The sequence below is a fragment of the Plectrocnemia conspersa genome, unplaced genomic scaffold (genome assembly GCF_051122295.1).
Source record: "Plectrocnemia conspersa isolate PC_06_02 unplaced genomic scaffold, ASM5112229v1 ptg000004l, whole genome shotgun sequence".
NCBI lineage: Eukaryota > Metazoa > Arthropoda > Insecta > Trichoptera > Polycentropodidae > Plectrocnemia > Plectrocnemia conspersa.
This window is the reverse complement of record NW_028277168.1, coordinates 15260381-15280447: the sequence shown is the minus strand read 5'-3', so window position 1 is coordinate 15280447 and position 20067 is coordinate 15260381. Positions and strand designations below refer to the sequence as shown.

At 29.2% G+C, this 20067-nt stretch overlaps 1 protein-coding gene across 2 annotated transcripts in view; it reads left to right on the top strand.

Annotated features, from left to right (window-relative positions):
* Positions 1-20067, top strand: part of sif (guanine nucleotide exchange factor still life) — a 257972-nt gene that overhangs the window by 211136 nt on the left and 26769 nt on the right. For both annotated transcript variants that reach the window (XM_088184510.1, XM_088184509.1), the window contains 3 exons: positions 2513-2695; positions 6327-6527; positions 19179-19403. In XM_088184510.1, the coding sequence (XP_088040636.1) occupies positions 2513-2695; positions 6327-6527; positions 19179-19403 (609 nt within the window). The remainder of the gene's footprint in view (positions 1-2512; positions 2696-6326; positions 6528-19178; positions 19404-20067) is intronic.

Sequence of the window (20067 nt, the reverse complement as noted above, 5' to 3'; positions counted from 1 at the left end):
TCGTGATCTGTTAATGCTAACTCAAAAAAATATTATGACATTTTTCAAGCAAATCTATAATTTTAAAGATCCTTTTTTATGCTTTATAAAATTTTCTTAAAAATACTGTATAAAATTGAAGAAATTTATTGTGAAATTAAAAATATTGATTTGGCATTATTCATGAGGGATTCTCAAGCAATAATTTTCGATAAAAAACGCGACTTTTAACCCTTTTACCGCGACGCTTGTTTGACTCATCGAGATTCAGCTCGTACCCCAAGAGTAGATTCAGCTTATAAATAAGCCATTCAATGAACATTTATGCATGGAAATCAAAACATTTATGCATGGAAATCTGGGTGGAAACTTTGTGAAGGCTAGCCTACAAGTGAAGAATTGACAGTAGTGCTACAAATACATTATACGAGCAGCCTACTTGGATAATAAGTACCCATTTGAGAAGAGCTATATTGTTGGACATAAAAGATTCGGACCAACGTTTCTATAGGAAATAGAGTTGCAAAAAATCTGGTCCCAATTCATCAATAGATGAGTTATGATGATGTTTCATAGGAAAATGACATGACCATTTTTCAATAAATGTAGATTGTTGTACTGTAATATTTTTTGTTTATTTTACATATAAAATAAGTCATCCCATAAAAAGAATGAAATATCAATATGTTGAAGCAAAAATTAAAATAAGACCGGATCTTATTTTCGGGGAAATACGGTAGTAAAAACAACATTTGGTTTATATAATAAAGTATAACAAACTTATTTAATTGTATTATAAATAATGTGACAGAATCAAAAATGTCACTCCAACCGCACAACTACAATGATAAGGGCTGTTTTATTTAAATTTGTTTATTTCATTTAGTCAAACTAATTTGTAAAGACTATATTAACCTTTTAGTTTTTTTTAATATATTGCATACTGCGACTCTTTGCGATAATTAGGAGCAAATATATTTTTAAAGTTTAGAATACATTTTTTAATGACTGTAATATGTTTATTTTAAATGGTAAAATCAGTAAAAGTCAAACTGTGGAATAAAATAAATAAGTGCTAATATAACTGACCTACTTTAAATGTGTCATTTCCATTTTAGTGTTAATTATGTATTAGCAACTAAACAATTGATGAATGGGTATAGTTAGGCTGACAGATGGTAATATGATTTAAATTTGTAAAAGGGGACTAGATATGTGCTTATTACATAGAGACAAAAAAGATAATATTTTAACTATTGTAGTTATGATATACATAAGTAAAAAAATATCTTAAGGACTAAATAAATATACTACAGTAAAATCGTAGTTTATTAAAAGGTGTTTGAATGACGAAACACACACGGTATTAAACCTGTTATTAAGTGTGCAATATGACGAACTTCATGTTGAAAGGGTTAAATATGTTAAAATAAAAATCAAATTGCGTTTTTTAAAGGTAGTATAAGTCAATCCTAAAATACAAATATCATAGGTATATGTATAACAATATATCAAAATAAATGAACCAAATTTAGAAATAAAGCAGTCTAATTGACTTGATACTAATAATGTTAACTGTAAGTTAATAAAAATGCTTAGATTATAATAAATTATTGATTTATGAAAAAATCTCACGACGCGACGTCAAATTCGAATAGGAGCAAAACGTCAATTTTGTAATATAAAAAATGCTATATTACTTGCTTCGAGGCGGGTTTATTGCGAAAAAAAGAAAATATAATATATCTTGCATCCCCAAACAATTGTTACACTCAAAAGCGGTCAGGTGATTTATGGTCCTTCTCAGTACCGTGTCTCACACATTGTTAACGATTTGATTTATTTTACTTAAGCGAACGTAAAGCGAAAATTTCCCTTATTTAAATTTATGTATTGTACCGCAGAACCGGTAAACACAAATATTTTTTACGAAGTACATTATATACAAAAATATGGTAATGTTTATTTTAATTAAATTTGTTTTTATATACATATGTGTATATGTATGTAGTATGTACATAGTATATAAAAAGGTGGCCCAAAAAATAAAATATTTGACTGCTCATGAACCGTTAATACTATTGAAAAAATAAATACATGAAAATCAAATTAAGACTTTTTTAACTAAAATATGATTTATTTTATTATTAAAAGTGTTATTTTTATTACTATACTGTTGAATTGCCGGAGTATAAATGATCCTAAAAAGTACACATTAAAATAGTTTTCTTTGGGGCAATAGACATATCTTCATACCACCCTCTATTTAGACGCCTGTCATTAATGATTTAAGTTTCCGACTAATCTGACTCGTTATTTACTCTAGCCGACCGTAATTAAATTTTCAAATAATTAATTTCTAACAGTTTTAGCAGCATTAACGTTAAATGTCAGGTCAAACTTGTTAATTAATGCGCGTGTGAAGTTTAGAAAGTTTAACTCGTGTGTGATGATCGTTAGGCTCGACTTCGTGTTATGAACTCAAAATTAGCTCGTATCGAGATTAAATCACAATTTTCTTTCATTGTTACAGGATCACAAATTGAAACATATGGCGGAACTTCAGCAGAGCGTTTTGGCCGACGCCGAAGCTAGACAACAGATGACATCTCAAGTTGTCCAATGGGAGGAAAACTTGGAGAGGTTGCATTGCGAGCAATTTAGACTACGCTGTTACATGGCAAGTTTGCAGAGCGGTGAACTACCGAATCCAAAAGTAAGTTTGACCGACGTGTAGGTATTATATGATTTTATATTATTTATATTTATATTTTAACAAGGGCAAACATTTCTTTAAATATATTGTAGATTAACATATGTACATACATATTCGCTGTTAAGCGCCTTAATGTATATAAAAACGTATTTTACTAGCTAGATTTTTTATGCTGATTTAACACTATTGCAGTTGCGATTTATATGCTCAAAGCTCACCTTATTCAGCTTTTATATTCCAAAATAATGAGCATATGCAGCATTGGACAAAAAATTTATATCTCAGAATAATAATTTAAAGTACACCATTAATATACATTAAGTTACCACCTTGGCTTTAAAAAAGCATCACCCTTTTTAGCATACTATTAATTATTGACTTATAAATGGACACAGAGAAGTTTCACCTTTCTTTCTACAATTTTTCTCACAGTTAAATTTGAGAAACTTTCTTATAGAACACAATCAATACTAATGTATTAAAAAAAACATTAAAACTTATTATACTAAATAATTTGTCCCGTCTTGGTATTGATAGCCTGTTCAATTTATTTGTTGACTCTTCTGATCACGCTTTTATTCTACTATGCCGTAGTTTTTTTATGCAGTGGACTTTAGTTTTCTCTCAAAAATACCGATATTTAATATTTAATAATAATTATGCTAGTTCTATGTATTTTTTTATATATTTAAACAAATAAATAATCCTGCAAACATCAAATTTATTTTACATACCATAGTTACAGTACATAAATACATTTAGTACAAATTTAATGAAATAGCTGAGGTCTTCATCTTATTTTTTTAATAAATATATCTGCCGTGGATAATAAACATTTATTTTCCGTAGACGTTAATAATACGGGTGCGTGATCCAATTATTCCCGATATTTGATATTCTTTCCTTAACCCAACATTGTATTATTTCATAACATAGTTACTATTTGTTGCAAAATTGTACTATGTTACTTCTTGACAATCGTTTTATTTTCCTAATTAAAATTTGTATTATTAATAAATAAATCATTACATGAACTCGTAGGATTCGTTGTTTCCTGAAAAATTTTCAAATCAAAACTTTAACATATTTCGTATAATATAAAAACTACCTCGCGTTGATTTGCTTATTATATTATTTTTAATATATCGTTAAAACCCTTCTCTCGAGATTTTTTCAAAAGAAATACTGGAACAGAATCTATAATATATGTATTTAATTCTGGTATAAAATTTGTTGATTGTAGTCACAAAAATCATGACATTCATATTTGAAAATATCACAAGAACATCTAGAATTTAATAAGCATTAATTTTTAGAAATAGTAATTGATAGTACACTGTATTTATATAAACAATACTGATCAATTAATTGTATATAGGTACACAAAAACATATCGCTAGACACACCTTTGTTAAATTAATTCCTTCCCACGTCTCGCGCCCTAAACTCGTAGGCGTAACCCGAAACGAGCTATTAAACTAACGTTTTAAAGGTTAATGTATTTTTGTGCTGCCACAGTTACTATGGAGAGTGCCTTGACGGGAGAGAGGCTTTTATATCTATTCGGTTATAAATAATACATGCATCCGTGGCGAAATATAAAAAGCGTCGCGTTAAAAATTCATTCTGATGAATTAATCATCTCCTTGAAGTGCTCGGACGCCAAGAGATAATGACAAATGAAACCCTTATAGGATTTCTTCTCCATTGTTATCATCATCTACAAGTGCGTTGTTAAAATCTTTATTTTTATATTATTTCCACTCTCGTTCGAATCGGCCCGGGACAAATTGATTTCGTTTCACTGGTAGCTTTCACGGAAATAAAACGTGTACATACACCCGACACGGAAAGCGTTTTAAAATTACAAATTTAAATTTTGTTTTCAAGACCGGCGAACAGAAATGGGACCGACCGGTGTGACGCTTAAGACATCACGGACAAATATAAAATATTATATAAAAAAATAATTGATCGTTAAGAATTTTGATACGGTTTTATTTAGATCTGTGACACGATTACTCTTCGTGTATAATAAATAATTCTGCGTATCATAAACGTAACCGTCATTTGGCTCCATCAGCTTTCAGGATAATGGGGTATGCGTATATTAACGCCATAAACGTAGCGATTTAATTATTCATATATATCCTTTTTGTATGCTCAAAGAGATTCTGTGGTAAATTTATATTATTGCAATAATTTGTTTATTCTAGAAATATAATGATTGACCAGCATCCTTAAAGTACTCACGATTAGTATTACTTACTTACAATACAGGTTTATTAACATGAATTAAAGAAAACATTGCAGTAAGAAATATTTAAATTGCCAGAAATATATATGGTTCTATAAGTTGCTTGAAAATGATTGAATCGCAATAAAGTGGCTAAATTAATTAAATAAATATGAAATAAAGTTCACAAACAATTATTCATTTAGTTTTAATTTAAAACTCAAACTTCATGTTTATTTAATAAGTAGCAAATTATTCAGAAATCTTTATTATAGATAGAATTACTTTTACATACTAATATATTATTTGCGCTGCATTCATTTGAGTTTTATAACTGACATGGCTTAGAGTCTATATTGAAAATAAAGACAACATTTTTTTGGTTTTGTAACTACGATATGTATATTATATTTTCAGTGTTATCTAAAACTAAGACATTTTTTTATTTCATGTCATGAGTGGCATTAAAAGACATTAAGTGCACATAAATTAATGCCTTTTAATTATCAGGGCGATTGTGATTAACGTTTATAATTAAAGCTCTTAAATTTGAAGCAACTATGTTTTGTATTTAAATTAAATGTCCAGCTTGCGTTAGCAGCAATTGAAAAAAAATCTAAAAGTCTTTTTTAAACGAATTTATCTTAATTCTCAATATAAAAATATTTATAAAAAATCCCCAGAGAGAAATAATAAGTTGATTGAGAAGACTAAACATATCTGCCATGTACTATGCAAGTTCAGGCATACATTTAACAACTAACAAGCCCTTACAGCCGAGTTCTACTCCCTCAGAAAATTCAGCATATCGCACACTCCTGCTTGTAGAAGGAGATGCTGGTGTTGCAAGTTTATAATATTGTACAGTGTCGCAAACAGCCTAGAGTTTATGACTCGACTGTAAATTTTATTTATGATCCTAACGACGTCCTTTATTATTGTTTTTACTCCAAGAAAAAACTTATTTGCAACTATGTGCTCTTTGTAAATCATACTGTAAATGTACAACATTTTTAGATGAGCAACTGTTTTTATTTTTACTACACCCAAGCGATATTCAGTCATGCTTACAGCATCATCTTTACATATTTTGACGCATTTTCCTCAGTCCAAGCCATGCGCTTGTATTTATATACTTTTTACACCGAAAAATGTTCTTAAAGCTACTACTTTTGTCTTCCTCTTGCAAATATTTCAGTGTTTTCTAAGGGATTCGCATTCATTTAGTTTCCGTTTAATACGCAAAATATTTAAGGATGTCTTATTATTATGGCTAAAGCTGCATATTATGTGTATGGCACTTGATTGAATTGTTAACTTGTACAATACACTAAAATTTAACTATGTAAACCATATTTTTACAATATGCTTAACCACAAATTTTTATTTTTACAGTCGTTGTTAACTCACGTGTCTCGAGCCACCAAGAATACCCTAAATAAGTTAGGTGTGTTCACTGTTTCGTCGTTCCACGCCTTCATATGCGCCCGCAGTCCATCGTTGCTGAACAACTTACTCGCAGGCAGAGGTGCCACAAAGAGACGTCCTCCGATGCTGTCTCGCTCAAACAGCGGATCAAGCCGACGATCTTTGCAGGTGAGTCTTGAATTTATAATACAAAAATATATGAACCTTGTATTTATTCGAGTGACATTAGTCTTTTAAACTCTCTAAATTAGTTTTATTACGTCAATTAACTGATTTATGATATGGTTTCTCTTCAGACAGCCTGACTTTAATTTTAATTGTATCCCATGTTTAGTTCAAAGCACTTACCTTTTCGTCGTTTTTCTATTACTACATTCTCAAATATTGCTCGAGATTTAAAGAGATTGAAATATAAAAACTAATTTAATTCAATCTTCTGTATTGTGATGGAGCTGTAATAAAAATAGTTCAGAACGGAGAAGCTGTAATTGTAGTACGCAGTGGCTTTTAGCGCTTCCCACTTTTCTCTTTAAGTTAACTCTGCAGTTTCCAGGTTACCTTTTAAGGGCTCTTTTATGATACGAATGCGGTCAGATATTAAAAGCGGCGATATAACCCACAATCTTTCTCTCTCTCGCATTTTGTGTGTTGTGGTTGTATAGAATTAATTTGCTACCATGAATAAATTAGGGGTATCTATGACTGTGAGACTTAACAAAGGCATCGTTTTGTATGTTGGTCTCGTGTATTAGATTATCTATGATTATATATTGCTTCCGGTTGTAAAGAAAAGATGAGTTATACAGATATTGGTTTAATAAAGGACTAGCTGAAAGTCATATTTAAATGATTATTCTTTTTTTAATAATTTAAAAAAAAAAATAATCAATCAATATAAAGATAGAGGCATTCTTGTATATTTGCATACGCATGGGTGATTCTTTAAAAAGAGAATACAAATTTAACCTTACTCAACGTCAAAGCGTCAAAGAGATGTAACAAAGAAATAAAAACAAAAATCGAAATTAGGGGGAAATGTCCAATGGTGGGGTGAGATGACTATATTTTCATAAAGGTCCTGAAGTACAGATGAGAAAAATTTGGAACGGTTCACATTCAATGTGAAACACCTGTATATTAGGGAAAGTGGGTAAGGTGGCTTAGGGTGGGGAAGAGTACCAATGTTTTGAGCAGGGTCCTAAAAAGTATGAATTAAATCGGTCAAAGGGTGAAGGATAGTGTAGAGAGTAAATATATATACATTTCATTGTATTCATATGCGGTTTATAAAATATTAATGACGAATTAAATAAATTTTATTATATAATATAAATCAAAAATAGGCATGTTAACGTTGACATAATTGAATGAAATTAGTATGCATTACATGATAATTAACGTTAGAATTACAAATGACGCGTAAGTGAGTCAACGGTATGTTATGTGTTTAATGTATACTTAGGTTATCGTATGATGTCAACCAAAGACGTTCCAGAACCCAAAACTGAATGTGTTTTAAAACAACACCCTTCAGTAGTTTAAATAAATACTTAGTGATATACAACCTTTTGCGAGAATCGTATCTTAACGCTCCAAAAATAAATGTTCTGTGATACAAAAAAATAATAACAAAATATGATATAAAAAACATTTTATGAATTTTTCAATTTAAAGTATTATAATACTCGGGATGCCAAATTATATTATTCAATCTCAAAATAAAGCTTTGTTACCATTTTTTGGGGCTTGTATCTTTACTACTAAAATTCTTTGTATATAAATATAAAAAAACTCCAAGGAAGACTTTTATTTTTATTTTTAAATGGTTCTCTAAGATACGCTGTGTATTGAGCTAAAAGCAATTAAGAAACTCTAAACGCACTTAGTAAAAGTCGTACAACTTTTATTAGTCCGTTGCTAGAAAGAAATAGCCACAAACGTCCTATGTAGTTCATCCCAATTAAAAATAATTAGCAGCTGTAAAAACATTCGAGCGTTGAATTCATCCAAGGGCTATAATTTTCCATATGAGCATCCAGCGTCCCGTTGTTTCAGCCGATGCCCTTAATTTATGTCCCGGCCTCACCAGCCCTTATTATTCCCGCAACGCCGTTCGGCACATTTGCTCGGCGTGTACACGACGACGCTAATTTTCCCTTTTGTTGCTATTTCGAATAAATTGAACGCCCCGGAACACTTTTCTTTTGTGTTGAACCGACCTTTCTCCCAGCACTTGAACGATCGTATACTTTCGGCCCAACGACGTCAATATTTTAAAGACGCCCTTTTTTCTCCGTTGTGTGCTGCGAAAATTCACATTAACGCCCTTAAAAAAATGATTTAATTACTTGACGCGTTTTTTTTTCCGCGTGAAATATACGACGCTTCGTTAATAAAACAGTTACATACATTTTTTGCGTTTCGAAAGCTTGTGCGTGCGAGCCATTAAGCAAAGCCCATATGAGAACTGAGCATTTGCATAACGTTATGCGAACACGTAATTTATGCGTGTCTGAGCGTATACACAGTGGCGGTTTTGGCTTAAAAAACTTTTACTAAGGTATACGAAAATAAATAAAATAATTAAATTTGCTATTCATTACCATAACTTGATACATAATTAATTACGTTATCTATATATTTTAGTTTTCTATGTACAGATAAAAATAATATTTTATGTTGTGAATTGCTTGAAAGTAACCGAAACGAGTATGTGGCGTGTAAAGTACCCTATTGTGGTAGCGAAACAAGTTTTGGTATATCGGAGATGAACTACTGGTTGATTTATAACCTGTGAAAGATTCATGAGCCCGAGCGGGGGGGCACTGTCGATGTCTAAGCTTTAAGCAGTTGTTTTTGTGATTTATATTAATAAAACTTCTTAATAATTTATAACTAAATAAATAGGGTAATGTTTTATATTTTAAATATATATTATTATTTCGAGTTTTGTGGTTGGCACAGTAAACAATAAATTAAGTAGCAATAAAATAAAAATATTTTAGTTTAGTTAGATCTTGATAAAAAAATTACTAGCATTTTCTAGATATTTGAAATATTTTATGTATGATTATCATTTGGGTAGTTCAAAAAATTGGAAAGAAAATATCATTTTGAGCAATTTTTCTTCAATAGCCTGCTTGCGGTTGGGCATACATTGCCATACAATAGCAACAACAACTATAAATCAGTAAACGTCACAGCTTCCACTTTTTATCCAAAACATACACACGCTGGACTTACCCAATCGTACTATAGGAATTGACAACCAGTTACTGTCATAAAACATATATTTTATTTTTTTATTTATTTTGTGCGAAATGGGCCGAAATATTCATTTAAATAGCCGGGTGTGACACAAAGGAGAAACCTTGAAATAAGCATTGCCGCTTCAACAAGAACAAGCGAGACAACGAATTATCTTACGCGCATGTATTGCTTCTTCCTCGTATACACCTGTATACGTAAACAATGCATTCACAAAAATAATGCCGATGCACTATTGCAGTACGAATTTTTAATGTATCAGTTAACAGAAAACTTTTTTCGGATTCGGTACTCTCACAATTTTTCATAGTGATTTTTCAGAAATTGAAAATGAACTATCAATCTTCTTGTACATCATTAGAAAATAATAGTCTTGTTGGAACAAAACCAAAGAAAACTGCCCAAAGAAGATTTATTTGTAATTATAATTTGTTTGGATTACGTTCTTATTATTAGCTAAAATTGTTTTTTTATTTATTTTAAGATATAATTCTGGTTTTATAAAATATGGATATACTAATCATCGTATTTTCTCAAATAATTCGATGAAAGCTTCATTATTTAAAAAAAATATGTTAACATTTCATCCTGAATTGTCAAACGAAGACACCAATTATTTTTAGCAACAGGAATTTATTTCAATTAGGAATAACTTAAGTATAGGTAAATTTAATATAATTAAACTATCATATATCTTTTGAACAGAATTGCTAAATGCCAAGTATCATACTGAATGGTATTAGATTTAGTTAAACCCTCCATTTTAGACGCTATCGATTCTTTAGCACAACAATTTTATTGTCTTGTCCTTGCGGCTTCTACCGCTTCTAAAACTCTGTCATTTGATATTGAACGTCCATTAATCGATATATTAAAAGCAAGTCGATTATTTGCCCTTGAAATTATGCCTAGGATTGACGAACTAGTTATTAATGATAAAATAATGCATCTGGTGTGTGAAGACGATATTGATTGATTCTGTACAAAAGAAAGTTAATTGTGTAGCGACTCCTATGCCCCAGATTTAGGTACCGCCTTGATTCTTGATCCTGATGTTTTTTGGTGTTCCTAGTGTTTTTGGCTCTTTGATTATTGATGATTGTTAAATTAAAGTTGGATTGGATTTAAGGCAATCGGTGGAAATGTGATTGGTAGTTGGTGGGTTAGGATAGCTTGTGGGCGTTTGTGTTTATGGGGGATGGTTCACTAAGTGTTGTAAGTGAGGTCACCTTCGACCTCGGATCACCTACAGGACAAGCACTGACGCCTTTCAGAAGGGTCACTTTCTATAGTTTGCTGTACAAGCGTCCTTCACGAATCATTATCAACGCACTCGAAAACATCTAAGCAACTACCCACGACTAGAACGCTTCAATCTTTGTTTAATATTTTTTTGTAGATTTTCATGAATATATGACTTAAATTTTTTTACTTCCATCGTAACCGTAATCTTCGTTTTCTTAAAAACAATTATAAAATTACTGCTAAAAAAGCGAATAACAAAATATACTCATTAGCATCATACGATAACTATACTATTCATACAAGCTTTCTAAATTATCTTTCTTTTATTATGTTGCTTAAAGAAAAAAATATCTTCTATTAATATGCTCTTCAACTTGTATATTTTTAAATGACACATGTGCATGAATAATAATGTGTAACTGTTAATACAAAATTTCCAGATTGATCAGACCATGCCTATTCATCGTGCTAATAAATAATTACACCTGCTGATTTTGTAGTCAAAGCCCCATTTCCGAATGCATTTCGTTCGGCTGTTACATTATAATCGCGATAAGAATAACTGGCGCCACTCCCCCAGAGCGAGTTTATTCATTTGACATTAACCGCAAAGTTGTTGTGTGTCGCAACGTTTGAAAATCCCGTAACGATGCCATTTCGGCTTATATTATTTATATACGGCGTCGAGTCTCAGTGGATGAGGGGGGCAAGCAGTGCTCACAAAAGATTTTCCACTTTATTTATACGTTTGTTATTCCCTGTTTATCCCGTCGTTATTTTCGCCACAGTTTATTTCTTTCCGCGCGCAACTTTGTTCCCGGAGACCCCTCGTATTATATTATGTGTATTATATTATTGCGTATATCAACCAACCACTCGCCGCTCCTTTTGTGAAGGTGTAAATTATCGGCAACGTTTCTTTTTTCTCAACCACTCCGCGTTGTATTCTCCCTTTTCTTTCCGACATTCTGATACGGTATTTTTTAAATATGCGATGAAATATTCTCTATGAACGCGCACCGTTATCTCGCAAAAGGACATCGTAAAAGTTGGCTTATTTTCAATTTTTTATATATAAAAAAACACTCCTTAACGAAGCGAAAAAGAAGCGTGTCGGACGCGAGAGAGCGTAAAGCCCGGAAATGGGATATATCAGCACAGCATCGAACTTTTACTATTCAACAGCAAAAAATTCGATTTTACACAAGAAACATGAAACATAAAAAAAATATTAAAAGAAATTTCAATGTAAAAATAATTATATACAAATAATCCTTATTTTATAATAAGTACTAGCTTTGACCAAATATTTCACTTTTAGTTATATAATATCTTTTAATAACAGACACTTTTTGTTGATGTGTTTTTTTCTAGTACATATATATTATATATGTGTTTGAAATGCTCTGCTCTTAACACTGTGGTGTATAATTAATCTTAGGAAAAGCATTCATAGTTTAACTAAAATTCCTATCACATTGAATGGCAATAGAAATAATGAAAAATAAATATGACATTTTTAACTGTGTGGTACCTATCTCCATACATGTGTTTATTTTTAGTTAAAATTACAAAGTTTATAATATAGTCCTACAATTAGTCGATAAAATGGTGTAATATATTAGTGGTAGTTTTGTTCTAAATGCTGACTAAAAGTCTCCTGTGGCAGACTTGTGATTTATATACGATTATTTATTTATTTATTTATTTATTTTATTAATTTATTTAGCTTAATAGCTAATCTTTACATCTAACAAATTTAGTAAACAAATATAAAAATATATAAAAAATACATAACAGAAATAAAAAAATTAAAAATATACAATAATAAAGTCTTAATATTATAATTTATTTCTATATGTACGAAGGTGTTTTTTTATTCCATTTATGAAACCCGTTATATTTTTGCTGTTTCGGATTTCTCTTGGAAGACTATTATATAAATCAAAACCTCCGTACATACTTCCCCTAGCCGTACTCGTTTTCTTATACTTAATTATCTTTAAATTTTCTTTATTTCTAGTATTATATTTATGTACATCTTTATTTCTTATTAAATACTTATTAAAATATTCTGGTAACATATTATTTTCTAACTTATATATAAATACTTAAACATTCATACTCAATATTTCTTAAACATTCAACCATTCTAATCTATCAATCATACTTTTACAATTAGTTAATATATTTTTATTTAAGATTACTCTCATTGCCCTATTTTGTAATTTTTGCAACATTTGTTTATCTAATTTATTTAACATATTTAATAGTGTTGCACAATAATTAAAATGGGGCAATATTATACTATTGTAAATTATTTTTTTTGTATTTATACTTAATATATTTCTTAATCTAGATAATAAACCTATTTTTCTACTAATTTTTTTTAATATGTAATTACAATGTTCTTTAAAATTTAATTTTGTATCAACAATTACTCCTAAATATTTTATATTATCCACTATTTCTATACTAGAGTTATTTATTACTATTTTAGTACTATTATCTAACACATTTTTATAATTAATAAACATACATTTAGTTTTATTCTCATTTAATTTAAGTACATTATTCTTTAACCATATTTCTAATATACTTAATTCATTATTTAAATTATTTACAATTTCTTTAATGTTATCACCTATGCAATACATTAATGTGTCATCCGCAAATAGATGAATTTTACATTTTTTCACGTTATTAACTATATCATTAATATACAAAACAAATAACAATGGTCCCAATTTATACCCTTGTGGTACTCCATAAGACACTAATTTCTCTTCAGAATATACATTATTTATTTTAACTTTTTGTTTTCTTTTATATAAGTAATTATTAAACCATCTTAAAACTATATCACTTATACCTATACTCTCCAATTTCTTTAACATTATTTTTCTGTCTATTGTTTCGAAGGCTCTCTTGAAATCCAAGAAAACTGCTCCAATGATTTTGTTTGTATCCTTAGCCAACAGCCAATCATTTATCGCTACTTGTAATGCAGTTTCAGTCGAATGCTTTTCTCTGAATCCCGATTGTTGTTCACATATTATGTTTTGAGAAGTAATAAATAATTATAGAAATAGAAGGAGATTCGCGTTTCTATTATCCCACGAATTCTACACCAATTGGGATAATATTAAACAAAACTATTATTCCTATTACGTTTTATTACCTTTTTTTTAATATAACGTTTTTTTTTCGTTTTATCTGTTTTATGTACAAGCAAATTTAATTAATCGAATTTTTTGACATAATCTAAGCTATAAAAGTCTCTCATAATAATGCAATGTGCAATAATTGTACACAAAATTTAAATTAACAATAATGTGAAACCATATTTTTTCCTTTCTTCCTGGTAATTGCGTTTAAAATAGGTAATTTAACAAAATAAACGGATTTAATAAATATCTGATTACGTGAATCTAGTAATACAATAATAATAACAACAGTTACAAAGGAGCACATGTGTGTATACTTGGTATACGAAAAAATTATACAATACTCGAAAACAATTTATAGAAAAAAGCAGATTAATTAAATAACTGCTAGTTAAAATCGATTATTTTAGGAGTTTCAATTTTTTAAACATAAAGCCAAATTGTCTATTAAGCTCGTTTTAGTTTTTCTTGTTTGTGCAAATTTTATAGACCAATTCTTTTATTTAACATTTTTGACGAAAATATATAATAAAATTTATAAGGATTCATTATAAGGATTATGACATTACATTTCACACTTGTATTTATGGGTATTTTAACTGATTTAATATAAACTCGAATGCGCATTCAAGTAAAAAATATTAAACGAAAATATTATTATTAGCTAATAAGATTAAAAATTGAAAAGGGTATAAAAAAAATATGTTAATTTTCTAGTATCTTTAGAAAGTTCGTGGTTACTTGGAAAACGTGATTTTTACTTTTTAGTATAGATTTAGTTATTATTATTAAATTTATTCTTAAATCTAAATTTGTAGGATTGAATTAATTTATATATATAATCACGATGAATAAAATAGTTATATAGTAATAAATAATATCAGCTATTTGCCATATTTTGGATTGTATATGTCTATAGATACGTTTTTTGTACATTATGTAATTAAAAATGTATTTTATTTTGATTTTTTTAATTAAATTTATTAAAAAATTTTATTTGTTAATTCAATTGTACTTTGATTAAATTCAATTTTTATTTATTAGCATATATTTTTACAACTTTAAGCGTTTGCGCTGTTGTTTATTTATTTATAAGCTTAGGAAAATCATTTATTTAATTACGTATAGATAAAAATTATTAATTTAAACTCTTATTTTTATTTACTGTAATTTAACGTAATAATATCAAAAAAACGACTTAAAAAATTAAGGCGATGACATAATAATTCACTAGATGTCAAAGATTCCTGGGCTTAAAAGTCTAATTAATACTTACATAAAATCATTCATTATGTCTGATTAATTTAACCAGTTACCAAAGATTTACCCCGCTGTAACGCATTGGGCTTACGTATGTAAGATTATAACAGAAAATTAAAAAAACTGTACATGATCCCTCAATTAACTCGAAATTAACTAAATGAGGCAAACCAAAATATATATATATCATATATATATTTATTAATAATAATTTGTATACATTTATTAATATCCTATTCACATAAAATTTTATAACATGAAACAATACGTATAAAAATATTATTACCCTGTTACATCGAAACTTTTGTTTTCCAAAACACAGAACACGGGAACGCGAGTGACGTGCAAATTTTATAACAATCGTTAACGCCGTGCAAAATTGCGTTCGGCGTACATTATTACTTTTCGCAACAATAATACGCGATAACGTGAACGTGAACGGAAACGCAGCCAAATTACGTTCACGTTCGGATCCGGGAGAGCGTCGTAAAAAATTTACATTGAATTTTCTCATGCTCAAATCATCACATAGTACATCGCGATGAATTTTCCCGAGTTATTGTGGCCCGCGGCGGAATGTTTTCCTTTTTAGCTAAGAGTTAAGATGGCGTCGAAAACAGCCTTAAATAATAATTCCTCAAAGCCCTGGGGTCTGAGCGCCGAAGGACCCCTTTTGTGTGGATGTCCTTATTAATGTACAATCTGTTCTTTCGACGGTCGAAAAATTTATTATTCCAAAACACAATATGGATACTTGTGAAATATAATACGTTTACATGCACACACAGGGGATGAGGCAATAAATTTTCATAGGAAAACATATTATTATGTGTACGAATATTAAAAGCAATAAATTTTCACGGTGAATAGTTTATATTTAAATTTAACAAATCCCTTTGTCGGAAGAAAGGATACAGTGTTGAACGAACAGACAAAAGGTTTGTTCATTTTAATCAAATATTTATTGATTTTAAGTTTATCATACATTTTTTTTTATATATTTATAAAATCACTGCGTCCCGTACAAGTTTTGTATTGAATCTTTATAAAGCAATATTAGCTTATAGAATATATAACAATAAACAATTATTGTACATACATATTTTTGTAACCTGTATCTTTAAGCAATTATTAAGCATAACACAGATAATTATAAACTTTACACAACACGTGTGATGTGTACACATTTGCATTATTATGTCTCTCGTGTCTATTTTCAATTGGTAATAATCGGAAAATTGCCACTATACTTGTAATTAACTAAATAACCCAATTTGCAAACACGGAATTACATCATAATCGCACATGATATACACACAAGCAAACAAGCGTCATTTATTACGGCACCAAAGTAAACTTTCAATATTCCGAGGGGACGGTTGTTTGTGACAGGATTAGCGACAAAGTTTCCGATATCCGGAATATATTATATGAGGTGACCATGTTACGGTTTGCCGCGTAGTTACACTAGCATTAATATGATATTAAATTGCTGACTTTGACAATTGACTGGGCGCTGCTACGATTAAAATTTAACCATGGCTCGTTGAAGTAAGTTTTTTGGTTCGTAACTGTGCTCTTTCATTAGTGATGGTTTGAAGCGCAAGTTGTTTTTGTGTAAACGGTTTAATTGAAATTTTCCGAAACAACGCTTGGAAATTTCCGAAACAACGCTCAAAATTATTATTTTTTATAATAAAGATAGGGTTTACCTCTAGAGGTAAACCCTATCTTTAGAGACGTATAAATATTATTTTATAAATTTTGCACATCCAGCTATGATGTAAAAAATCTAGTTGACGCAAAGATATATTTTTATTTATATTTCTCGAAAGTCTTTGTGTGCCATAATTCCACTTGGTGTAAGCTAAGATAAACTCTATCAGGTCCCAAGTTGGGTAAAGGTAAATTAATGGCGGGTTGTAAAGAATAGCGGCATTTTATTTATTACGCTTTTAACGCTTTTTTTCTATGAGCAATGCGTAAATTTCAATAAGAGCCGATAATCGCTTATTTGAATATTGTTTCATAGTATACAACTACAATAGTATTATGTAAACTATTTATTGATCTTTGATTAGCTACTATATTATTTAATTTCAAAAGACAACCACACATAACAGTGCAACATTATGTAAGCGTCTTGAAGATATAGTTTTTAAATTTTCTTTGATATACGTACACATATTAATATTAATATGATTTTTATGATATATCATACAAGACATATGTATGTTATTTTTATATGACAGGCGGTAGTAATCTCATTAGAATTTTTACTTGTCAGGGCGCGAACAATAGAACAATTAATATCGTTTTGGGGTGCGTTTATCAACCAGCCGAAGTAGATTTAATTAAAATACGTTTATTCTGAACTCGTCGACGCAATGTTTGCCATTAAAAGGCCATGCAATAATTTGTGCTCAAAATAATTTTCAATAACCTATTTAGTAAGCAAAATCACACAAAACCGAAATTAATTTTTTTTAGAAACATATTTATTTTTTCAGTTTTAAAAATACACTAAATTATAAGAGTACATAAAAATACTTTTTTTGGATAAAAATAAGAAAACTGAGACATGTGAAAACATAATAATAAAAAATAGCCAATTTTAGTAATTGATTTACTATTGTTTAATAGATATTCTAATTTTATTTTCGACTTCGAACAAAGAGTCTAATTTTGTACCATTTCAAAGGCTAGGTTTATATCGTGTTTGGGACTTTCGCGGTTAAATATAAATTGTGCTTTGTGGTTATATTTTTACTTTGTTATTATATTTTAATATAGTTTATTTCTTTAATATTCCCTATTATTCATAACACTATATGAAAGATCATATACACTAAAAAAATTAAAAATAATGTATATATATACATAGTTAGTGTCAATTGTCAAGAGTCATATTTTAATTTCTTCACCGATATTATTTCTCAATTAACAATGTTTTATCAAGTTTATTATAAAACATTTTGTCTCATAATAAATATCTATAATTGTTTTTTTTACCGCCTCTTACATCTACATCTAAAATAATTATTATTCTAAAGCCGGTATTTAAAAGTCAATAAAAATCTGTCGTAATTGATTGTTAGTGCCCGTTAGTGTTAGTATATATCGTTGAATTATATGACATTTGAATATTTTATATACTTTAATTCTATGTATATTCCTAATTTTAATATCCTAATCGAAGGAAATATCTTTAGAATTAAATGTTTTTTAAGTATTATATAAACCCTAATAAATTTCAATTCTCGCAATTTATAGATAAATATTTGTTGTAGTATATAGGATATATGATACATATTTATATGTGTAAATATAAAGGATAATTGCCTCGGGATTATCGTCGTATTATTCGAAACTAGGTTTGTGTCTTATATACGAACATCATATTATTCTTTTGCTACATTCAGTATATCTTATTCTCTAACAAAAATAAAACACATAAAATCAATAATAGGTATGTAGAATATATTTGCTTATACAAATTACTTTCAAAATCTTTACACACATCAGCCTAATAAAGATTTTTATGTCGTACTATTTCTTGATTGACCGATAAAGCTACATTTCCGAATTTATTAATAAAATATATAAATATATATATATACATATGTAGATATACTATACATAAAATTTATTTTGGGACACAAAACAAGCAGGGAATTTATCGTAAGGGCGTTATCGTGTTTAAGGAGATACAAAAGCCCATGGGTCTCTGTGGCACTTTGCCTGATTGGTGTCTTACTGGAAAAAAAAAAACAAAAACATAAATACTCAAACGAGAATATAAAACCCTCAATGCTATTGATGCATAAAAGGGAAGCGTCTGACGCAACTTTAATTTGTTCGTTTCTTTTTTTGTTTTTAGATGTCTAGAGACGATTCTGAGAAGACGATCAAAGTGTCCTTGCCAGAGAGCGCTCATGCTGCAGTCGTTCTGAGGGAAGCTATGAGTGTCGAAGAATTCCTGGCTGCAGCTTGTGCTAGGAAGGGGCTGGCCCCTATGGAACATTTCGTAAGGGTGAAAAAGCGGAGGGATATGGAGGATCATAACTATTTCGTGCCTCATCGTAGCGATCTCATTGATACATATGTGAGTACATTTTTATTTTGTGTATTTTTAAGATATATGCTTTTGCAACAATGTATTAACCAAATCAAAATATGAACCCTTAAATTTTAAATTTAAACAATTTAATAACAAAGGGTTTTGCACCAACTAATATAATTATTTAATTACTATTTTGAATGTAAACCATTATTAAATTTATGATAAACTTTTGAATAATTCATTAGAATTCAATCAGTGAATCTTAAGTTTATAACTCTAAGTGGGTGTTGTCACCAGTCACAAGATGTTAGACGACTTACGTTGTAACAGTAACACAGTAAGCATACTAGATAATGGCTTTATAACGTAGTGGTTTCTCGTGTTGCTTTCTACTCGAAAAAAAATATATAAAGAATATTGAGAGATATTTTAAGAACGTGGAATTGTGTAATATAAATATTATAACTATTTATTGATATTTATATAATGTAATTTTAATAGCTCTATTGCTTAGTAATCGTTTTTAAATTGCGTTTACAGCTAGTAAAAGCAAATAAGAATGGTCGATTAGAGATAATTATTCATTTAAATTTAAACCACTCAGATATTTAATTGACTATTTTCTAGGTTAATGGGAAATCTTTCCAATTAATTGCAATATATTTAACTGATCTATCAAAGCGAATAGTATAATATAATTATTTTC